This window comes from Acanthaster planci, linkage group LG01 (assembly GCF_054643075.1).
Source record: "Acanthaster planci isolate LZ-2023a linkage group LG01, COTS_SCS, whole genome shotgun sequence".
NCBI lineage: Eukaryota > Metazoa > Echinodermata > Asteroidea > Valvatida > Acanthasteridae > Acanthaster > Acanthaster planci.
The window spans coordinates 12,214,426-12,239,367 of record NC_141777.1 but is presented as its reverse complement, the minus strand read 5'-3'; the positions used below and the strand labels follow the sequence as shown (position 1 = coordinate 12,239,367).

The window sequence follows — 24,942 nt, the reverse complement described above, 5'->3', positions numbered from 1 at the left end:
ACAGACAAATCAAAATATAAGAATGAATCAAGTAAAATCCACTACGTGGCAGACAAGGGAGTTTATAGATTTGTCCCAGATAATAAAATTGGCAGCCATGCGAAACTAAACAAATCGCCATGGGACTAGCGTTGATGTCGATGCGTCGTTAGAGCAAAACCATCATAACTCCATTTTCTTAATTTAAATGTGTGGTTTTCAAGATTCACCTCATGATTACTGGCGTATTTGATTGATATATACTGAGTACAAGCCACAGAGAAGGCATTTTGTTATCTTATCTCCTGAGATTTATCGTTTTCAATGTAATATATTACAGTGGGTTGGCTATTTGGAAATCAAAATCTCACTTTTAACTTTTTTATGAGGCTTTAAACATTCAGAATTCATTGATCACAAATTCTAAATTATTCTAAACCAAAACTGGCATGAATTTGTACGAACGTTTACTGCGTTGATTTATTTTTATTTTCATCATGTTCCCGAACTGAAAACTTCAGCATCAGTTTCAATTCAAGGTAGCCTGATACATGAATACAGTCTATTTATGTTCAGAAGTAACTCGCTTTCCAGTTTGTGCTAAAACGTCGTTATCTGGGCGGACTTACTTAACGCAAATTGCCATTTAAAGCCTTCTTGGTTCAAAGCGTTGAATCTCAAAATTCGTCAGAGTTCATTTCTTTGGGATGAGACAACTTGAAAAACGTTATTCGAAAAGCCCTGAATTCAAGCCTAATGATCAAGATTAAATACTTGCTTAATATCGTTTATTTTTTACAATTGAAAAATGCTCAAGTGTAGAGAATATTATGAGAAAAAAACGCAAACTTTGCGGAAAATACAAGAATATTGAACACAATGGCATTTGCTTTTAAACGCTTTTAAACAACAACCTTTAGATGCAAGAGGGAAGTTCCATTTAACTTCGATCTGATTAGGGGCTTCAATATTAATTGGTGGTTTAACGAGAATAATCTCCTCAATTATTAGTAAAGAGGCATCGTGTTATGTCTATGGGGCATACAATGTCGTATCTCAGCCTGCAGGTTATGATGTTTGACCGGATATGCATAGTGCCGTTTATGCAAATTGTGGTTCCATTAAAAAACCTCATTCACTGAAACTCGATGAAGATACCAAAGCTCAGACAAAAAAAAAATGATTTTAAATATGTTATCTGCCAGAAGTTACATTTCCCTGTATAGAGTAATTCAGCAAAACACAATTACTGTGAGGACAAAAACCATTTAATGTTTTTTATCAAAAGAACTCCAAACCGAGATAGGACTTTTGGCACTAAAAAACGATTGGCTTGCTGTGGAAAGAAGCACACACTTGTCTTCTCTCCGACAAACAGTGACAAAATACATAAAAACTCGCAGAGAACTTACATTTTTCGGAGGTGAGACAGCCCAATAAACGCATTGGACTCAATATTACCGATGGTAACGTTTGTCAGGTGCCTGTCAAATTAAGGGGTAACATTCATTGAAAATTAGTGAAAAAAGTATTACATGCAAAGTTGGAAAGAAAATTGATGATTTGCAGGCCATTTTCCGTAGAGAAATATTGCAGATAACTACGACGCTCATCCTCTTGGAAAAATAGAGGGGAAATGAGCACCTTTAAACAAAATTTATGGAAAGAGAAAGACACTTCCGTTGCGCTGTGATGGCACAACTTGGTATAGAAAGGCGCGTCGAAGGGCTGAGGCTCCAGGCTAAGTATCTTAAGACAGGGCTGGGCCTCAGCAATTAAACATATTCTTTTTGTATACGGGATGCATTGTCGGATCGGTTTCTAAATTTGTATGCCTTTTTTTATTTGTCTGTATTTAATCTAGAAATGCTCACAACTCCTGTTCCGTTTTCAAAACACAAACAGTGATGAATTCCTCTTTGTTACTTCCCATTTACTCGGGCCAGTATTATTGCACTCAGCTCCCTTTTGGTTCGAAGAAATAGATTCACGATTGATATGCCAGGGTCTCCCAAAACAAGTTTCTTCTCATAAAGGTGTCGAATGCACCAGGGAATGCAAATAACATTTCTAACAATATTAATATAGAAGTCATCAGTGACACCAAATGCATATGTTAACAGCAACTTCTTGTGACTTAAATGACATTTGGATTAGCAAAAAACACAGACAGACCCACAACGTATGAGTGCCACGGAAGGGCGAGCCAAAGGCCTTTAATTGCTTCTGGAATAGGACGAGAACCAACATTACGTCTTAAAATAACGCATGGTAGGTCATCTCTACAAAGGGATTGACTGTGTTTATTATATAACAGAGAAATTTCCACGTGTGCTAAAAAAGCAGAACGTCACTCATTCGTTAAAATCTGTCTGTGTGAGAGAGACGTCATCTCTAACAACGAAGTTGGAGTTCATTTCTGTTCTTGTTTTCAGTATTCTATTGTTGCCTTTCACTGTGCTGTTTATGCCTTAATATTTTGGGTTGTTTTCCAGGTTAACGGCCAAGATTTGTTCGACATGGTCTGCTCATTAGCGCTTTGCACAGTGTGGTGTTAATCGCTGGGTGTGGGTATCAATGGTATCCGATGAGCATCTCCTGGATGATGGTGTTTCCCTAACTCATCTGGAGACTGGCGATCTCCTCTGCTTTGTTCAGCGACTTCGTGACATTTTCAGCTTCTCTGTTTACTCTGACATTATCCATTGTAGATCTAGCGTTGGAAAATGCGTCTTGGTTGGCAAATTCAGAAAGTTCTGTGGAACAGAAGAGGGGCCCTTTGTCGCTTTCTTGTAGAAATAAGGCGTGTCGATACAGCCAAATCTAAATCAAAGCCTGTAGAGCTCCTTTCGGGTTACGAATGAATAAAGGTAGATCCCTTGTAGGGTTTTTCCAAACTTAAGCGCATATTTTTTGTCGCAGTTTCTGTTTTTCTTTCTTTCTTTCTTTTGGTCAATGACAACTGCAGGGTCTGCTTCTAGGACTTTCTATATCATCTTCTTAAGGCCATCTGTTCCAGTCTCCAGCGAGGGGTGACTGGAAAAGTGTCAAGCAGAGCTGCTTTGTCTAGACTGGTTCATAGACCACTTCAAAGTCGACATCTGTGTCATTTTTCCCACTTCTTGATTCAGATAGAGAGTTTGGCCGCTTTATCCCTAACACAGGTTTCTGGGGTTTGTGACAGAGGTGGTAGCACGTCAGTATTTATTAGTCCAAGTAAAGTCACTTGTAAATTGTTGCAATATAAACAATATATGCAAACAATATGCAATATAAAAGTCACAAGTCATTTTGTCCAGTCACAATTCAAGTCGCAAATCAGTTTGGTCCATAAAAAAGCAAGCCACATGTCTTTTCCTTCAAGTCTACAAGATAATTCCGTCTTATTTCATCTCAATGTAAAACGTAAGCAGGGCCTGGCATCAACTGAAGACTTATAATTTGAGGCAGATGAGTTTAACTCGCTTGAGTTACAAATACACGTATGCACGTACTGTTTATTATGCCATAACAATTTCCATGTGTACCACTACACTTTTACAGTATATGTACATGTCAAGCAATTCTTTAAGAACTGTCAAGTGCTACCAAATGTCTGCCACTGTGTCCGCCCTGTTAGATTATAGCTGACTGCCAGCAATTAGACAAGGGCCTAGTTTCTATTCATGAAATTTTCCTTCTATTTATTTTCATTTTAATTATTTTCAAGCCACAGCCTTGGGCACAGACGACCGATGTGGAAGTCCAAAGGAAGTCTTATGCCAATTATTTCAAGACCACAATTGGTGTAAGAAGATAAGGCTGAAGGTAATACCCAGGTGTGGGGCTCTCTGCAAGCTTGCTTGTAGTTTCGTGAATCTTTCGATGTATCTCCCCCCCTAGAATGTCGTCTAGCTGATTTTGGAATGTACCCTTAGATTTTGAAGGTTGTTTCATCAAAGAGGACTTGAAATGACTTGGCACAAAAGATTTTTCCGATTTCCCCTCCCAGTGGTGGGCTGAAGGTTACTACTCCTACCGATTTTGCGTCAAGTAAGTGCTCGTGACATAGGCCTAGACCTATTTTATCTCAAGCTGAGAGAAGACTGTGCAGTCGTGGAACGTATACTTGAAATCCTCAACAACTAGCCCTTTAGTGATCATTTTCCATTAAATGAATTTGTTTGGAACGCGTAGATCGACACTGGTTCTGACTATGTCTAGGCTAGTTCATCTCTCGACGTCCTTCTGAATGCCGGCTTTGATTGCGTAAGGAGTGGGGAATACCGTGTCGCTGGCTCGCCTCGATAACTGTCTCAAAGTTGCCTCCCTCGATACATACGGCCTACCACTGTATTTCTGAAGATTGGCAACAGCTTCTGGGAAAATTGTATTGCTTCTGGTTTCATGCCGAATTTGACAAAGATTTGTTTGTCATTCTTAATATCCTGGGTCAGGCTTTTACACCGAAGTACATGTTAGTATTTCCTAGTCAATTTCTGTGTGTAGTGTTGTGCTGTATGTAGCGTGCTGGTGATTGTCGTGACACTCTTGTCTGAAATCCGAAGGTCATTCGTTTTGGCAAGGAAGTCATCTGGTTGGAGTTTCGTCGTTCTCTGTTTATAACTTTTAATGTTGTATAGTGATCAGTTTGTCGTATATTATTAGTAAGGTTTTTATTATGTAGCTATCAACTATTGACACTTAAAGTTTGTATTTGTAATTTACATTTGTTTTACGTGTGCAAAAAGGCCACAGTAATTCCCTTTAATGGGATAATAAAGTTATATACTGAATTGAACTGAATTGGACGTGGGGCCAAGTTGATTTTGCTGTTGCTGACAACAGATTTTGCTGTAGTTCCACATATATTTTTACTGATTATCGTCTGGAATTTCCTTCCACAGGTAAAGTCGTTCTGAAAGGTGTGTAGCTTGATTTGACTGGCCTGTAGTCTTTGTGGATTACTCGGTCTGTGCTGTGGTGTCTTATGATGGTGTTCGTCTATGATGTTAACGTCTGCTCTACGCTCTGGGTCAATGCAGACACCTGAAGGAGAAAATACAATGGACTGCCAACTCCAGCGGGCGCACCGAGCATTGCGCGTAAACATGTTCCGTCAGCCGGAAGCTCTGGAGTTGCCGGCACAGGAAACTTCCGGTTGACCTTTGTAGCGTTGTTCACGCGCGATGAACGATAGCGACAGGCGCTGCGCTCGTAATTTTGCCTCGGAACTTTTCTTTTTTGTGGAAAAACAATCGCAAAATGGACGAGATAGACAACATACAAGTGTGTTATGACATTGTGATAATTATAAGTATACTAACGTGAGCATTAATAACAATTAGTGAGCCTTTAGACAGGGAAAGCTGTGTATGTAGTCTTTTCTCATGCCCGATCGTGACAATCGGCAAACATGATTGAGTACTCTCAGCCCCACCGACACTACCAGGTCTGGTTGGCTTGACCCAGCAAAACCTATTTTTCTGACTCGAAAAGCAATTTTTAGAGTTATAAATACTCATCTGGTGGGGTTGTCGGATTTTTTAAGGGGAAAACATAGTAAATGTTTCCCCGTTCATGTTCAAGTCTTTAAAAAAAATATTTTCAATGCTAGGGCTATGAGCAAATCTGTGTTTTTCTACAAGATTTAAATTTAAGGGACATTGTGTTACATTAGAAAAATGAGTGGGAAACATGAAGGCCCATAGCATATGTAGCGGCGTAAAACTGTTATAGCGCCTTCTTTCGGGTGATTAGTGAAATGCACCGTTCGGTTCTTCCACTCGATGATCCGCTACGTACATGAGCGACATCTTTCCTTTCGATTAAGTAAACCCCCAGGAATGCAACAGTTGGTAAGACAAAGGAATTCTCCCATATTATGTGTCATAAAGGGATATTAGAATAAGCTTAAGGGTCATCTGGAGAATAAGGGTTAATTTGGGAGGAATAATGGGACGTTGTAACGCTAGTAAATTATGAAGGGCCGTTATTATACTGGGTTCATGTATTACACTACTGCTCGGATTTACATGTACAGGTACTTATATCATAAGTCACGTGGTCATTTGGCATTTACACAGTAAGACAGTTTATGGGGCACATAGTAAGTGTAAATTTATTCATAGGGATGTGTTGTCAACTGTTTCTTTATTTCATCATAACGGATTTTGACTAAGGTTTATGTACATGTATTGCTACATAAGTTGTACTTCTATTTCTCTATCCATTGTAGCGAACCGCTGACTTGGGACTTGGAATGGGCTGCCATCATTAAGGGTAGCGAATAAACAGTTCAAGTTCAAGTTCTGGAGAGAGCTGTTCCACGGGCCAATTTTTTTATCAGTGTGTTCACACTTGCGTTCCTTGTGTAATTTAAGAGGTTACAGCATAATTTCCCCAATGACTTCGTACATGTACATGCCATACTTCATAACTGTATGTAATACTAATAGGATCTTTATAAGCTGATTTTATAGAGTCAGAATTGTTTTGAGGCAAAAAAAAGTGACAACATGCATCGGCTTGGTAAATTTTCAGGCAGAATATTAATGACGGGTTCCTGGCTTCCCTTGGTCAGAGAAGCAAGCAAAACTGCTAAACATTACTCAAATTGGTTTGTAAATGATCAAATCCCCCAAAATTCTGAATTACAAAATGTAAATAAACAGATTTACAATGTACACATACAAACATTATATTTTTTTCAAGCACCCCATTTATTATATAATAGTTTCAAAGTTGTCTCTATCAATTTTGTCAAATAAAACTGAGGTTTCCTTAAAACATCCTGTAAGACGTCTTTCTTTATTAGTTGAATTTGTCCATATTCACGACAGGCTTTTATGTAGGTGGCGTAACTGAGGGCAGTGGTATCCCCAAAGATATGGAATAGAGCAGAGTTCTTAAAGATTTTACAGGTACTCGTGTACAACATTATGTGACACATTTGAAATGTGTAATGTGCACTAGTCACCATGATACTTGACCTTTGGACTCTGACACTAATATAAGTGATTAAAGAACGCCTCCTAAAATCTTCATTCTTTAAAATCAACTACTTCAGTTTTCAAGGAGGTAAGATGAAACGAATGAGAAAATTGCAATATAAAGTAAGCTTGTGATTTCTTTCCTGCAACATAACTTTATCATCAATAAATATTGCTTCCCTGAGGAAAAAAGCCACAGTGTGCCAGGCTGGGATCAAGCACACAACATCCTGCATATACGGTTAAAGCATGTGGCCTGCTAAAGTTTTATGCTCCTTATGGGTGTTGCAAGTGCTGAAAAGATCAATCAGTTTCCTGCTTGCAGTCTGCTGTCAGTAGCTGTTGTGTCCTCAACATTGTGGCGCCCCTTCGTACATTGTTCAAGTCCATGTGAGCCACCAAGTCAGGGGATGGTGTAATTGATGCTGGCACAACCTAAAGAACTGGGATTCGACGAAGTATAAGTGAATAAAAGCCCGCTTGAATGGGGTTCAAACCCAACGTTCTTTTATCACATTCAAGAATGTATTGCACTTGCATTTTTTTTTCATTTCAAATGCCAGTTTTGAAGGATCACCAAAAGACCATGTTCCAATTAGTGTGAAGGAACGTACATTAGTCATTCACAAGATGTTCATTAACAGTAACATTTTATTCATAATTTACAGAAAAATATTAAACTATGCAAAAATGCTTTCATAACTACCCTTAAAAATAAATAAAAACTAAAGGGGTTGAGATCTGCTTGGTTGCATTGGCCCAATTTGATGACATGAACCTAAGATCTGGCATTTGGCCAAGAATTACTTTTGAACAAGAGTTAAAATCTGACTTTTTACTTTTGAATGGTTATAGCATGCATAAAATTCTGGTTACTACTCAACAAACATTTACAGATCGGTTAACAGGAGGGCTTTTAATACATGTGAACATCAACAGAAAAGGATGCATTGCAGTGCAATGTGGATTAAACATCCAAACATGGAGCCAGACGCAAGAAAATGCAAAAAAATGAAACTTGTTAAAATTGCAATTTAACTTGAGAAATTAAATTTCAAATATTTAACACAGGAAAACTTAAGTCAACGACCAACTCAAAAACAAGCAACTCAATGCACTTACCAGAACCAGAATGATTAAACTTATGGTGCGGGCAGAAATTCAGTGGGTAGGCTAAGTTGGCACCTGCACATACCACAAAATGAAATATAAGGAGAATTACTGTGAAGTGAAAAAGAATACTGGACCAAAGAACAAGCAAACCAACTCACTTTTTCTTATTAATTTTATTTATTTATTTTTTTTTATAATGTTAATATTATCACCCCACTCTTTGGCACTACTTCTACATGTTTGTGATAAGCTGACGATATTTCAACCAAGCTGAAGAAGAAAAAGACTTTGGTATTAAAACCCTAATGTACCGATAGTCACATTTTATGAACTCACCTATCATGCCTACTACAAAACAATGTTATCTTCAGATCTGACGATTCCTAACTAGGCCTACATGGTGTTCTTTGGGTGCTGCTGTCAGCAACTGCACAATCATTACCTGAAACTTTATGCCATTTTGAGGAGGAAATATCAACACCTTATCGGCGCAGCACGATCATGTATACGAACGACAGTAAAACGGAAGTTGTCTGTGCCGGTAACTTTGGCACTTCCGGTTGACGCAAGATCGACGTGCGCCCGCTGGAGTTGGCAGTCCATTGTATTGTCTCCTTCAGGTCTATGGTCAATGCGTACATCATCGTGGCCAACAAGTGACTGCGCTGCCAACACGGATGCTTTTTGCGTTTGTTTTAGCTGTATTAAGGCGACTATTGAAATCTCGTCGCCAGACGACATTTACTTGTTTTCATGCTCGTCTTTTTGTATTCGTAGATTTGGGGGGGGGGTGACTGGTTGCTTTGTTCGCGTGGTCGATCAGCTTGGCTAGCGGAAAAGCGGTTTTATTTCCGGGGTTTGTTGAAAGTCTTGCCGTGGGCTGGGCGTTTTTACTCTGCAGGTGGTTGTCGGTCAGGCCACAGTGAGCGCACGGTTGTGATCTATACGGAATTGGAACTTCCATATTGTCCTTTAGTTGATTCCTTCTTGTATTGTGGCTGATGAAATGATGGTTCACTCAACTTAATATCAGGGCATCTTAGAGAGAGGAATACATTCCATTTGTTCACTCAACCTAATATCAGGGCATCTTAGAGAGAGGAATACATTCCATTTGTTCTTCTCGAACCCAATTTGAACAGACGGTTCACTAAATATCGCCACATCGACGTCACTACTGCAACAAAGGCTCCCCACCCCCCTGGTTGTCCCACATTTTAACCTAACTACTCTGAGACTGCAATCAGTCAGATGGGCTGACATGCAGGGAAGGCATGCAAAAGGATCATTCACATCCAAAGTGTAATTATATTGGCCTTAAACTGCACCTTGCGTCAGAATCAATTTGTTCGTGTTTTTCAGGCTTCTAAAACCTCATCACTCGCCAAAAATGAACCGACTCCATAGATACTAGCTGTTGAGTGGATCAAATGAATTCCACCCCATCTATTAGAAACCCTTTCGGAATTAGGACAAGATGGCTATTTAACACATATCTACCCTCCGTAAACATCAAAACTGCGATAAGGTTTGTTTTCCGTGACAACAAAATTGCTAATTGCTAGATATGACAACACGAATTAGACAGTACAAAAAAACCTACAGCGTTTGGAGATTGTAGAGCCTACTGAAAGCATTTGCCTCAATGCTACCGATGCTGACGCCTCTCAGGGACCTGCCAAATGAAAGGAAAAAATTCTGGTATTTAAATTTGGAAAGAAATAAGCCGCTGGTCAATTTGCCAGTAAACATTTATTGTTAACCGTTCGGTGAACGTTGACGTTATTTGGTACGAAACGATCTCCGAAGCTATCAAACTTGCTAAATCGACTGGAATCCGGCTACTGCGTAACTTTAACAAGTTTTCATGGGGAAGCCTTGAGTATTATGAAAAGTAAAGGCATCTCTCTAATTCCCCAAACATTTAGTGGTGGCTCTCTTTTTTCAGATGACGTCGTTTCTGTATAATTCATTTACATCTGGAAACCACACAAACAAGATGCTCTTATGTCCTGTGTACATGTACAAGCTGAAAAGCTTTTACACAGTAAAAAGTGTGGGGGTCAGTCTATTTTAGCGGCCGGCGTTACGTGCGCAAGCAGTTGCGATGGACATCGCGCGCACATGAGGGTAAAAGAAGGCACGTCGCCACACCACGCTTGGGAACAGCTCTTGACCGGAACCGGAGACGTTTGGGGTGGGCTAACCCGAATGGATCAAACTAGTGCAAAGATTAAAATTTCAGCACGAACTCCAACTTCCATTTAAGCAACGGCCACCCATGCACTCTACAGGTGTGACTAGTGTAGGGGTGGAGGCACCTCGTTTTTCATTAGAGGCCTATGCCCCATTAAGAAAACAAAAGGAAAAATCACGTGTTCGTCCGCCGTGGTGGTTGTGTTACCTTTTACTTCATGAGAACGAAGTAATTAAGATCCTGAGGATCCCTTTCCAGAAATTACAATGCTTCCTGTGAAACGTACCCTATCGCGCCAGCGACAAACAACTTTCTTATCTATGAAGCATTATGCACAATCTTTGCTGAACTGTTTATTATGGCATTAAGTTTCCTTTGCATCGATTAACTAATCGATCATGTTTAATAAGCTCTGCCCCCGTGGGATTCTTGAACAAGAAACCAAGTCAGCGGGTCGATTACTTGGGTCAGGCCCTAATAAACGGGACACATCATGCAAAAGTCAAATTGAACTCAGTCACATTGAAATCAAACACGGTGTTTTGTTGCAAGTCAGAATAATGGGGTTGCACTACTTTTTGGTGATCTGTTTTTTAATTACGTTTAGTTCTCAGACCATTGTTCTGTGTTCAGTATATTTGTAAAGAGATTTCCTGTAATCGATCTCCTTTTGCAGAATTAGCACCCTACTTCAGCTACTTAAGTTAAACAATATCTATATCACACAAGTTATTTTCTCGATTTATCACGAATCCCAAGCAAAATATTTTGCTTTTTATTGACCACAGGTCACTTGTCCAAAAGCATCCAGCCAACGAAGAGGCAAGCTTATTTCAAAAGGAATCCCTAAAGGCTTTAAACAGCTTTATTTCTATATTGCCAACAATTACCTCTTGCCAATTTCACATCTGGCTTGATTTATGACAGTGCATTCAACAGAGGAATCGTCCACTGGCTTGGCAAAGTCATATTGACAGGGGGTAAAATTGAAGAATTCATCATCAGTACTGATGGTAAAGGAAGAGTTGCCATTCAATCAAAAATCAAAGGGCGGGGTGGGCGGAGTACCACCCGTGGTGAAGTTGTTCTAAGTGGAGAAGGGAGCTGAAGTAATTTTTCTCCTTATATATTTGCATTTTTAACAATTTAGGGATTGATCAGTACATAGATACAATATCGAACTGCAGCGTCAACCTTTTACTGACAGTGAAGAAAATAAAAGAAATTGGACTACTTGACAAAGCTTGGCAAATCCCTGGCTACATAGAGTTTCAGGTTTAATGGCATCAGACTAGCAGCCCACGAACAGAGATATTGACAAATGGGAAGAGCCACCAACATAGGGTTGCATAGCTCAGTTGGAAGAGCACTGGTACGGTATTCCAGAGGCCGCAGGTTCAAATCCTGCTCCAGTTAATTTCTTTGTTAATCTTCATTATCATTTATAAGCACCTAGTCAGTTTCCATATATAGTTTCTTTCATAACGTATGTTCAAAAAGCCGTATAATCAAATAATTTATTTCAAATCAGCTGTCACTGTTCTCTTTAACGACACAGATCATAAATAACTGAAAACTTACAGTTCCTCCAGAGAGGAGAGTCCACCTAAGGAATTTGACTCAATGGAGATGTTGTGAGCATTCGTCTTGAACCTAAAAAATGATGGAAGAACTGTAGCATAACTCACATTGTGTGTGCTGAGGAAACAAGACGTCCTGGATGGGTTTAACACCAGCCCCTAATCAAATGCCTTAGTTTGATGGTTTTAACTAGGCCAACAACTTTTGTTCTCCTTTAACACTAACAGGAGAGAAAATTGTACGGCAATCCTTCCGAACGATGATTAATCATATCACCAACTGAAACAGAATCAAATAGCTTTTGAAATAAAGGTAATTGCCCAGTCAAACGATACACACAATATACGCGGAACGGGCAAAATCTCAGACAAAAACTTGATGTACGAAATTCTTAAGGGTTGTCGGAGGGGAGTGTCTTACTCAAAACGGCGATAAGCAAATTCTTGTGCTGGTGTCTTTTTCGACGCAGGGTAATAACATGGTTCTTTTAACAACGTGTTTCATGGTCACTGATGTCATCATTGCGTAATCCCGGAATCTATTGTTAGTTCTAATATTTTTCCCAGTAAAAATTAAAATTGGTTTAATCAAAATGTCATTAAGCTCTGGTCTTCGCAGAACTTAAGATTATTACCTCCTTTGGATTGCTCAAGAAGAAATCTCGCAAAATCTTGCAAATTAATGAAATCCAAATAGATAGTCCAAACAAATTGCTTTATTTTCAATTTCTTTCTTTTTCAATCATGAAAAATTCTTTCCTTTCAATAACAGTAGCTCAGCACAGTTTTATGACGAAAGACGATGCTTATTAAAATAGTGCGTTTGCGATGGTTATATTACCCATTGGGATGTTGCTCAATATGAGAAAAACCTGGAGCCACACGACACTTACAGACTTAGAAGACTGGAGAGTCCCTTAGAGTCATTTGATTCAATGGGGTCGATGCTAACAGTATCAATGGTCCTGGAAAAGACGAAAGCAATAACTTTATTGAAACACACTGAAAAGGTCATGACGGTATTTCGAGGGAAGGTAATTAGGTTTAGAATCCTTTACAGGATAATGAAACCTTTTCCAAAATAACCTGTATTTTTAGCATGATTATTAAAAGTTAAGAAGATAGCAGTCAGAGAACAGCGTTTGCGCGCAGGCAAACATCCATTCTTGGCACTCAAGTATAAAAGGTCAATTTGATTCAAGTTATAAAATCAAATTTTGTGGCGCTTAGTTAGATGACGTGAGTCTTATGTGACTGAGCATGATGTTTAATATTTGTTGAACATCTCTTTTTCTTCTGCAGTTACGTAATAGGGGCACACGGATTCAAAGAGTAATGTGTTACAGTTGGAAGTTGGGAGAAATAATCAGGGGTCCTTGGGCGTGATCTTAAACGGTACATAATTTTTTAGTGACTAAAAACTTTGAGTTTGATTGGGTTTTCTTTTGAAGTAAAGGTAGACAAACGGTGATGAAGTCTTGATGAAAACTGACGTTACGTCATTATCATATAACGACGCGTGGCTTTATCTTAACGGTGCATGGCGACTCTTTAACCAGAGAACCGTCGGTTTGAATGGGTTCACGTATATAATCTTGCAAGTAAAATCCACAGAGATGTTGCTCAAGACATTGCATTCATGCTGAAAAATGACGTGAACTCGCGAAGTTCTTAAGTCGTTTTCATTTTACAAGGATCAGGGCAACTTTATTGATAGGGCACCTCATGCTAATTCATACAAGTTGTGGCATACATCAAGTTTGCGGTGTTCTCTGTGACAACAAAGCTGGTACCCAAAACTCCCGACTCGAGCACTTTCCCTGGACATTGGTATTAAATTACATGGCTTGTCATAGAAAAACAGCTTGCAGTGCTCTCTGTGACAACGCAAATGAGGAATTACAGAAAACTTACAGTGTTTTGAGAATGTAGAGCCCACTGAAGGCATTGGATTCTAAGGTGCCAATGCTTACACTTTTCATTATCCTGGCAAATGAAAGGAAGTACAAAAATGATATATTTAAAATTGGAAAGAAAGAACCATTTTATAATTGATCAAATACTTAATTAACATTCAATCAAGTAATATAGCCGGTGGTACCTATGCCACCAATAGAAATTTTTGTAAACATCGACTTCTGTCTACAAATAATGTTCATTCGATGTTGAGTCCACTGAAAAACACTGGTGCCCAATCAATGCGCTGCACCAACATTTGAATGTTTATTGGGAATTGATACTGCTGACGCTTTTTTACGTGAATTTTGCAAAGTCACTTTCAGGTGCTTTTGAGGGCTGTAACTGATAACATTTATAATGATTCGCTTTAAAAGCCGTCAAAACAAAGCTTTCCCCGTGTCTTGCATGAAAATTCCCACACAGACCACGAGGTATCTTTGCCCCAAGTCTGCAAAGCAAGAGGTCCAGAATGATAAAGTTCGGCTTGAATTGGTGATAAAGTGAGGACATGATGTAATGATGTCCATTTTCCAGGAAATTACAGCTACTGACTGACCACTTAGCCACCATTGCCCCCTGTTCTGGCTTCAAAACATATTTTCTATTACCTCCTTGATTCAGGTTGGATTGTTTGCTTATACCAGAGATACACATGTAGGTTCCCTATGCGGTTCCTAAGCCGCCAACCTCTTCCATAGTACATTGACCAACTGAGGAATACGAGGATTCATCCAGCTAGTTCGAAGAAACAGCACAACCCCAACCAGCCGGAGTTTTGAGGCTTAATCAATGGAGAAAAATGTTGCTGGCAAGGTTGGAATTAAAGAACTAAGAACAAACACGCACCAAGCGCACTCAGGATAGGGCCCCAACCAGCAGCGGTTGTACGTCAGTCCTGATTTTGCTAATAGGACGATACAACCCTGCAAAACTCCTGTCGACACGCTATCATCTTACGAAGTCCTAGCAACCCACGCGCGCAGCCAGCACCAGGAACTAAGATAACGCGCTCTTCTGATTAGTTGCCGTGCATGTTTAATGCACGATTTCCACGGGCATGAATTATTAATAGCCCAGACTTAACACAAGTCTACACAGTTACCCTGTTTTGCCACAATATTTCCGCATATGAAGTGGCAAATCTCCACCTATAAGTTATTACCAAACCTTCGACTAAAGAGCTGATGTCTTAATTAACAAATAGAAGGGAATGTGATTGCCTATATGACATTTGTGGACACCATGACCCTAATCCCTAAGAAATCAACACATTTGCTGTAGAAACGCATGGAAATGTTCAATTTCTCCAAACTGACACATTCGCTGTAGAAACCCGTGGGGATGTCCAATATCTCCAAACTGAGATATTTGCTGCAGAAACTGATGGGAATGTTCAATCTCTCCTTAACCGGGACAGCGCTGCAGAAACCCATCCATGTTCAATTTCTCCAAACCGAGACACTCGCTGCAGAAACCAAAGGGAATGTTCAATCTCTCTAACCGAGACAATAGCTGTAGAAACCTTCGAGAATGCTCATTCTCCAATATCCCATATCCAACTGAACTTACTGTAATACCCATGTAGTATGTTGAGGGGGCTCCGCGTAGAGCCGGGGTATCAATTGTCTCTTGACAGACAAACAGATGCCCTGAGACACGGCTGTCTGATTTTGATGATTCTGGCATTTATTCCAGCTCTCCCAACATTTGAGTAGACTTCCAGTCAGTCACAGCAGGTACAGGTAATAAATGATGTGAAAGTGACGAGTGTCCCCCCTGATTCAAGAATTATCCCCTGGCAAACATTTAGTGGTGAGTCTCCCCTCGTGACACTCAGGGCGTCATGTCGTTTCGAGTATTCGCAACACGTAACAACAACCCAACTCCCCAAAACGACAACTTTTTACGTACGTCCCAACGGAAGACCCCAATTCTATTGTTCTCCCTGACCCGAGGTCACATACCGTCTTCCCAGATACAAGGTCTATTTTTAGAACATACATACAGATACCAGGTACTCAATTTAGAACAACGGAGCGCCCTCTCGTGATATAAATACAATTTACCATCAAGTTCAATAGTCAAATGTGTACGTGCTTAATACTGAAACTTATTTGTTGCTGAAACCCTTCATCCACTAGACATGTATAATGAAAGGAATAGCATTTGGCCAATTTGGAAGCAATTTGTATCCTTTCCTAACATTTTTTTCTATCCTCTCCGTCTTTGTTCACGGGCTTTCTTTGATGTCCCAAAGATCGTGAGCGTTGCGCCTGGCTTCAGCAATCGTGCAAATCTGACCCCAAATGATTTATAGATATTCGGGAGAAAATACCGTGGCTCGAAATGTAGACTGAACAGTTTGGAGCTCGCTGTCAGTCACCCTAACTCCCAATCGCCAATTTAGCCTAAATTTCGCTTTTAGTTGGAAAGTAAGGCAGGCTTGTCTCATCTTTATAGGTGTTGCGCCAGCAGATGTGGTCGGCGTGATCTCTTAATTCACCAAAAAGCTAGAAGGAATGTTCTAAACTGGACCCATGGCAAGCATTGACTCGCTCGCGGCACACAACTATGTCTTCTCAAATGAGCGTCACAGATATGCAAATTGTCTATGTTAATGTGATACCTCTCCGTGGACCGTTTGTTAAAAAAAGTTACATTTTTCCCTCCCATTTATTCATCAAAAGCAGCAACTTTTACATACTGGATATCGTTTAAAACGGAAATTTTTCGATTTTAAATTAAAAAAAAATACTTTTATGGGCCCTTTGAAACGTATCCTCTCAAGGAGATGTTGTTTCCCAACGACGGCTTATAGAATCCGGGCATAACTGAAGAAAAGCATGAGACTAAATGCCGTAGAATCACTTTTGTGACAGTCTTAGTTTGACGCGTCATGATATCCTGCTTTTGTAATGAAACTGATTATTTTTTCCATCTTCCCTGCGTTTGTTCACCTGTTTCACGCAAAGTGGCAGATTCAATAGCATGGAGTTTTCAAAATTTATTTAGGACCACTACACGTGAGCGCAAAACGGTAAGAAAATATTTGTACTTGGCCAGAAGATTTTGGTTTCTAAAAGCCTGCCGTCAAAAATCAAGGACACAGCAAATTTAGAAATGCAGCAGTTTTTCATCAGCGTTACATGTATACAGCCACGACACTTGCATGATTGTAAAGGCCTACTCCTCACTGCCGGGTTCAATTCGCTCAGAGTTCGACCAACTGACGCTAGGCCTAATATTCTGTTATAATTATCAAATCTAATCAGCATGAGGAAGCCGCTCCAGACATTTCACCAAATGACCGTTCGTCACCGGCAGGCAACGTTTAACCAAATTCTGTGTAATCCCTACACGAGGCTTGGTCTATGGTCTTGGTCTTGGTCTATGGAACTGACCAAGTTTGGCTGACAAGAAGAAGAAACACTCTGCTGACAACAAGTGGATGAAATAGTGAACAGCGGTTCATGATACGGATGCATATATCTTAATGTATTTCACTACAGGCTTATGTGCGTGAACCTATCAGGGCACATGTTCTGTTTTTTTGCAAAACAAAACACAGGTGCCTTGATTAAACGGGCCACCCCCTTTTCAAAGAGAGGGGAAAGATGCATGCTCAATCAACTGGATTTGCGAGTGTATTTGAGAAATTAATCGTTGGAGGGACGAAACACTGTCACGTTTATGTCGACGAAAAATTTCCTATCGATATTGGTATTGACTTCAATTCAGAGATGCCCCACACGAAACAATGCAGATGTTATTAACAACATTGCATGCAGTGGTGACAAAATTACATGATCTTAAGAACTTTCGTTTTTTGGGATTCCTCCTTTTAAAAGGCTATATTCAGCATTCTGAACGTGGAGCCATGGGACTAGCGTTGATGTCGATACGTCGTTAGAGCAAAAACATCATAACTCCATTTTCTTCATGTGTAGTTTTCAAGATTCAACCAATGATTTCTGGCGTATTTCATTGATATATACTGATTGTAAGCCACAGAGAAGGCATTTTTTTATCTTATCCCCTGAGATTTATCGTATTCAATGTAATCTATTACAGTGGGTTAGTGTCAGGTTATTTTGGAATCAAAATCTCACTTTTTTATAAATTTTTTAAAATTTGTTATAAGGCTTTAAACATTCAGAAATCATTGATCACAAACTCTAAATTATTCTAAACAAAAACTAGCATGAATTTGTATGAACGTTTATGGCGTTGATTTATTCTTATTCTCATCATGTTCCCGAATTGAAAACTTCTGCATCAGTCTCAATTCAAGGTAGCTTGATACATGAATACAGTCTATTTCTGTTCAGAAGTAACTCACCTTCCAGTTTATGCTAAAACGTTGTTATCTGGGCGAACTTAAAGCAAACTGCCATTCAAAGCCTTCTTTGTTCAAAACGTTGAATCTCAAAATTCGTCAGAGTTCATTTCTTTGCAGTGAGACGACTTGAAGAACGTTATTCGAAATGCCCCTAAGTCAAGCCTAATGATCAAGATTAAATACTTGCCTAATATCGTTTATTTTTTACAATTGAAAAATGTTCAAGTGTAGAGAATATTATGAGAAAAAAACGCAAACTTTGCGGAAAATACAAGAATATTGAACACAATAGCATTTGCTTTTAAACGCTTTTAATAACAAGCTTTAGATGCAAGAGGGAAGTTCCATCTAACTTCGAGCTGATTAGGGGTTTCAATATTAATTGGTGATTTAACGAGAATAATCTCCTAAATTATTAGTAAAGAGGCATCGTGTTGTGTCTATGGGGCATACAATGTCGTATCTCAGCCTGCAGGTTATGATGTTTGACCGGAATATGTATAGCGCGCCGTTTATGCTAATTGTGGTTCCATTAAAAAACCTCATTCACTGAAACCCGATGAAGATACCAAAGCTCACACAGAAAAAAATGATTTTCAATATGTTATCTACCACAAGTTACATTTCCCTGTATAGTGTAATTCAGCAAAACACAATTACTGTGAGGACAGAAACCATTTAATGCGTTTTTTTCAAAAGTACTCCAAACCGAGATAGGACTTTTTGCACTAAATAACGATTGGCTCGTTGTGGAAAGAAGCACACACCTGTCTTCTCTACGACAAAAATGACAAAATACATACAAAAATCGCAGAGAACTTACATAAATACGAGAGAAGACATCCCACTGAACGCATTGGACTCAATGTTACTGATGTTAGCGTTTAGCAGGAACCTGTCAAATTAAGGGGTAACATCATTGAAAATTAGTGAAAAAAGTATTACATGCAAAGTTGGAAAGAAAATTGATATTTTGCAGGCCATTTTCCGTTGAGATATATTGCTGGTAACTACAAAGCTCATCCTCTTGGGGAAAATAGAGGGGAAATGAGCACCTTTAAACAAAAATTATGGAAAGAAAAAGACACTTCCGTTGCGCTGTGATGGCACAACTTGGTATGGAAAGGCGCGTCGAAGGGCTGAGGCTCCAGGTTAAGTATCTTAAGACAGGGCTGGGCCTCAGCAATTAAACATATTTTTTTGTATACGGGATGCATTGTCGGATCGGTTTCTAAATTTGCATGCCTTTTTTATTTGTTTGTTTTTAATCTAGACATGCTCGCAACTCCCTTCCGTTTTCAAAGCATAAACAGTGATGAATTCCTCTTCGTTACTTCCCATGTACACGGGCCAGTATTATTGCACTCAGCTCCCTTTTGGTTCGAAGAAATAGATTCACGATTGATATGCCAGGGTCTCCCAAAACAAGTTTCCTCGCGTAAAGGTGTCGAATGCACCAGGGAATGTAAATAACATTTCTAACAATATTAATATAGAAGTCATCAGTGACACCAAATGCATATGTTAACAGCAATTCCTTGTGACTTAAATGACATTTGGATTAGCAAAAAAACACAGACAGATCCACAACGTATGAGTGCCAGGGAAGGGCAAGCCAAAGGCCATTAATTGCTTCTGGAATAGGACGAGAATCAACATTACGTCTTAAAATAACGCATGGTAGGTTATCTCTACAAAAGGATGGACTGTGTTTAATATATAACAGAGAAATTTCCACGTGTGCTAAAAAAGCAGAACGTCACTCATGTTATGTTCTGATGTACGCGTATGCAATGTAGAGTACATGTTCGTTTTCAACTTCATTCGTTAAAATCTGTCTGTGTGAGAGAGACGTCATCTCTAACAACGAAGTTAGAGTTAATTTCTGTTCTTGTTTTCAGTATTCTATTGTTGCCTTTCACTGTGCTGTTTATGCCATAATATTTTGGGTTGTTTTCCAGGTTAACGGCCAAGATTTGTTCGACATGGTCTGCTCATTAGCGCTTCGCACGGTGTGGTGTTAATCGCTGGGTGTGGGTCTGAATGGTATCCGATGAGCATCTCCGGGATGATGGTGTTTCCCTAACTCATCTGGAGACGGGCGATCTCCTCTGCTTTGTTCAGCGACTTTGTGACATTTTCAGCTTCTCTGTTTACTCTGGCATTATCCACTGTAGATCTAGGGTTGGAAAATGCGTCTTCGTTGGCAAATTCAGAAAGTTCCGTGGAACAGAAGAGGGGCCCTTTGTCGCTTTCCTTCAGCATTAAGGCGCGTCGATACAGCCAAATCTAAATCAAAGCCTGTAGAGCTCCTTTTGGGTTACGAATGAATAAAGGTAGGTTCCTTGTGCGGTTTTTCTAAACTTAAGCGCATATTTTTGGTCGCAGTTTCTGGATTTGTTTTCTTTCTTTCGTTTGGTCAATGACAACTGCATGATCTGCTTCTAGGACTTTCTATATCATCTTCTTAAGGCCATCTGTTCCAGTCTCCTGCGAGGGGTGTCTGGAAAAGTGTCAAGCAGAGCTGCTTCGTCTAGACTGGTTCATAGACCACTTCAAAATTGACATCTGTGTCATGTTTCCCACTTCTTGATTCAGATAGAGAGTTTGGCCGCTTTATCCCTAACACGGGTATCTGGGGTTTGTGACAGAGGTAGTAGCAAGTCAGTATTTGTTAGTCCAAGTCAAGTCACTTGTAAATTGTTGCAATCTAAACCAAGTCACAAGTCATTTGGTCCAGTCACAAGTCAAGTTGCAAATCAGTTTGGTCCATAAAAAACAAGCCACATGTCTTTTCCTTCAAGTAGGCCTACAAGGTAAGTTGCGCCTTATGATTTCCACGGGCATGAATTATTAATAGCCCAAACTTAACACAAGTCTACACAGTTACCCTATTTTGCCACAATATTTCCGCATATGAAGAGGCAAATATGCACCTATAAGCTATTGCCAAACCTTGGACTAAAGAGATTATGTCTTAATTAACAAACAGAAGGGAATGTGATTGCCTATATGACATTTGTGGACACCATGACCCCAATCTCTAAGAAATTAACACATTCACTGTGGAAACCGGTGGGGATGTTCAATTTCTCCAAACCGACGCATTCGCTGCAGAAACCAAAGGGAATGTTCAATCTCTCTATAACCGGGACATGCGCTGCAGAAACCCATCCATGTTCAATTTTTCCAAACCGACACATTAGGTGTAGAAACCTACGGGAATGCTCATTCTCCAATATCCCATATCCAACTAAACTCACTGTAATACCCACTAGACATGTATAATGAAAGGAATAGCCCTTGGCCAATTTGGAAGCATTTCCTATCTTTTCCTAACATTTTCCTATCCTATCTGTCTTTGTTCACGGGCTTTCTTTGATGTCCCAAAGATCGTGAGCGTTGCGCCTGGATTCAGCAATCGTGCAAATCTGACCCCAAACGAGTTATAAATATTCGGGAGAAAACACCGTGGCTCGAAATGTAGACTGAACAGTTTGGAGCTCGCTGTCGGTCCTGACCATTTGGCCCTGGTCACCCTGACTTCCAATCGCCAATTTAGCCTAAATTTCGCTTTTAGTTGGAAAGTAAGGCATTCTCGTCCCATCTTTATAGGTGTTGCCGCAGGCTGCGCCAGCAGATCTGGTCGGCGTGATCTCTTAATTCACCAAAAAGCTAGAAGGAATGTTCTAAACTATACCCATGGCAAGCATTGACTCGCTCGCGGCACACAACTATGTCTTCTAAAATGAGCGTCACAGATATGCAAATTGTCTATGTTAATGTGATACCTCTCCGTGGATCGTTTGTTAAAAAACCTTACATTTTTCCCTCCCATATATTCATCAAAAACAGCAACTTTTACATACTGGATATTGTTTAAAACGGAAATTTTTCGATTTTAAATAATAAAAACCACTTTTCATGGGCCCTTTGAAACGTATCCTCTCAAGGAGATGTTGTTTCCCGACGACGGCTTATAGAATAGGCCTACGGGCATGATGGAAGAAAAGCAAGAGACTAAATGCCGTAGAATCACTCTTGTGACATTCTTAGTTTGACGCGTCACGATATCCTGCTTTTGTTATGAAACTGATTATTTTCTCCATCTTTCCTGCGTTTGTTCACCTATTTCGTGAAAATTGGCGGATTCAATAGCATGGAGTTTTCCAAATTTATTTTGGACCAGACACGTGAGCGCAAAACGGTAAGAAAATATTTGTACTTGGCAGAAGATCTTGGTTTCTGAAAGCCTGCCGTCAAAAATCAAGGACGGAGCAAATTTAGAAATGCAGCAGTTTTTCATCAGCGTTACATGTATACAGCCACGACACTTGCATGATTGTAAAGGCCTACTCCTCACTGCCGGGTTCAATTCGCTCAGAGTTCGACCAACTGACGCTAGGCCTAATATTCTGTTATAATTATCAAATCTAATCAGCATGAGGAAGCCGCTCCAGACATTTCACCAAATGACCGTTCGTCACCGGCAGGCAACGTTTAACCAAATTCTGTGTAATCCCTACACGAGGCTTGGTCTATGGTCTTGGTCTTGGTCTATGGAACTGACCAAGTTTGGCTGACAAGAAGAAGAAACACTCTGCTGACAACAAGTGGATGAAATAGTGAACAGCGGTTCATGATACGGATGCATATATCTTAATGTATTTCACTACAGGCTTATGTGCGTGAACCTATCAGGGCACATGTTCTGTTTTTTTGCAAAACAAAACACAGGTGCCTTGATTAAACGGGCCACCCCCTTTTCAAAGAGAGGGGAAAGATGCATGCTCAATCAACTGGATTTGCGAGTGTATTTGAGAAATTAATCGTTGGAGGGACGAAACACTGTCACGTTTATGTCGACGAAAAATTTCCTATCGATATTGGTATTGACTTCAATTCAGAGATGCCCCACACGAAACAATGCAGATGTTATTAACAACATTGCATGCAGTGGTGACAAAATTACATGATCTTAAGAACTTTCGTTTTTTGGGATTCCTCCTTTTAAAAGGCTATATTCAGCATTCTGAACGTGGAGCCATGGGACTAGCGTTGATGTCGATACGTCGTTAGAGCAAAAACATCATAACTCCATTTTCTTCATGTGTAGTTTTCAAGATTCAACCAATGATTTCTGGCGTATTTCATTGATATATACTGATTGTAAGCCACAGAGAAGGCATTTTTTTATCTTATCCCCTGAGATTTATCGTATTCAATGTAATCTATTACAGTGGGTTAGTGTCAGGTTATTTTGGAATCAAAATCTCACTTTTTTATAAATTTTTTAAAATTTGTTATAAGGCTTTAAACATTCAGAAATCATTGATCACAAACTCTAAATTATTCTAAACAAAAACTAGCATGAATTTGTATGAACGTTTATGGCGTTGATTTATTCTTATTCTCATCATGTTCCCGAATTGAAAACTTCTGCATCAGTCTCAATTCAAGGTAGCTTGATACATGAATACAGTCTATTTCTGTTCAGAAGTAACTCACCTTCCAGTTTATGCTAAAACGTTGTTATCTGGGCGAACTTAAAGCAAACTGCCATTCAAAGCCTTCTTTGTTCAAAACGTTGAATCTCAAAATTCGTCAGAGTTCATTTCTTTGCAGTGAGACGACTTGAAGAACGTTATTCGAAATGCCCCTAAGTCAAGCCTAATGGTCAAGATTAAATACTTGCCTAATATCGTTTATTTTTTACAATTGAAAAATGTTCAAGTGTAGAGAATATTATGAGAAAAAAACGCAAACTTTGCGGAAAATACAAGAATATTGAACACAATAGCATTTGCTTTTAAACGCTTTTAATAACAAGCTTTAGATGCAAGAGGGAAGTTCCATCTAACTTCGAGCTGATTAGGGGTTTCAATATTAATTGGTGATTTAACGAGAATAATCTCCTAAATTATTAGTAAAGAGGCATCGTGTTGTGTCTATGGGGCATACAATGTCGTATCTCAGCCTGCAGGTTATGATGTTTGACCGGAATATGTATAGCGCGCCGTTTATGCTAATTGTGGTTCCATTAAAAAACCTCATTCACTGAAACCCGATGAAGATACCAAAGCTCACACAGAAAAAAATGATTTTCAATATGTTATCTACCACAAGTTACATTTCCCTGTATAGTGTAATTCAGCAAAACACAATTACTGTGAGGACAGAAACCATTTAATGCGTTTTTTTCAAAAGTACTCCAAACCGAGATAGGACTTTTTGCACTAAATAACGATTGGCTCGTTGTGGAAAGAAGCACACACCTGTCTTCTCTACGACAAAAATGACAAAATACATACAAAAATCGCAGAGAACTTACATAAATACGAGAGAAGACATCCCACTGAACGCATTGGACTCAATGTTACTGATGTTAGCGTTTAGCAGGAACCTGTCAAATTAAGGGGTAACATCATTGAAAATTAGTGAAAAAAGTATTACATGCAAAGTTGGAAAGAAAATTGATATTTTGCAGGCCATTTTCCGTTGAGATATATTGCTGGTAACTACAAAGCTCATCCTCTTGGGGAAAATAGAGGGGAAATGAGCACCTTTAAACAAAAATTATGGAAAGAAAAAGACACTTCCGTTGCGCTGTGATGGCACAACTTGGTATGGAAAGGCGCGTCGAAGGGCTGAGGCTCCAGGTTAAGTATCTTAAGACAGGGCTGGGCCTCAGCAATTAAACATATTTTTTTGTATACGGGATGCATTGTCGGATCGGTTTCTAAATTTGCATGCCTTTTTTATTTGTTTGTTTTTAATCTAGACATGCTCGCAACTCCCTTCCGT

General features: G+C 39.5%; 1 protein-coding gene and 2 long non-coding RNA genes across 4 annotated transcripts in view; 1 reads left to right on the top strand and 2 right to left on the bottom strand.

The window, feature by feature from the left end:
- The window catches only part of LOC147800385 (uncharacterized), a 29,606-nt gene extending 10,598 nt beyond the window's left edge, over positions 1-19,008 (bottom strand). Inside the window, exons 1-6 of one of the 2 annotated variants that reach the window (XM_087146972.1) lie at positions 18,962-19,008; positions 13,755-13,826; positions 12,734-12,805; positions 11,842-11,913; positions 9,667-9,738; positions 1,392-1,463 (exon numbers count right to left, since the gene is read on the bottom strand). In XM_087146972.1, coding sequence (XP_087003098.1) covers positions 1,392-1,463; positions 9,667-9,738; positions 11,842-11,913; positions 12,734-12,805; positions 13,755-13,826; positions 18,962-18,981 — 380 coding nt within the window. In that variant the 5' untranslated portion in view covers positions 18,982-19,008. Of the gene's footprint in view, positions 1-1,391; positions 1,464-9,666; positions 9,739-11,841; positions 11,914-12,733; positions 12,806-13,754; positions 13,827-15,368; positions 15,891-18,961 lie in introns of those variants that run through there. The other variant, XM_087146979.1, reaches the window with a different exon arrangement.
- Positions 5,658-6,274, top strand: LOC147800387 (uncharacterized). Its single transcript, XR_015427908.1, has 2 exons — positions 5,658-5,816; positions 6,197-6,274. It is a non-coding gene; the product is annotated as an uncharacterized LOC147800387 (long non-coding RNA).
- LOC147800386 (uncharacterized) lies at positions 6,276-9,602 on the bottom strand. The gene is made up of 3 exons (XR_015427907.1): positions 8,400-9,602; positions 8,073-8,135; positions 6,276-7,393 (listed from the first exon to the last, which is right to left on the bottom strand). It is a non-coding gene; the product is annotated as an uncharacterized LOC147800386 (long non-coding RNA).
- Positions 19,009-24,942: the final 5,934 nt, after the last annotated feature.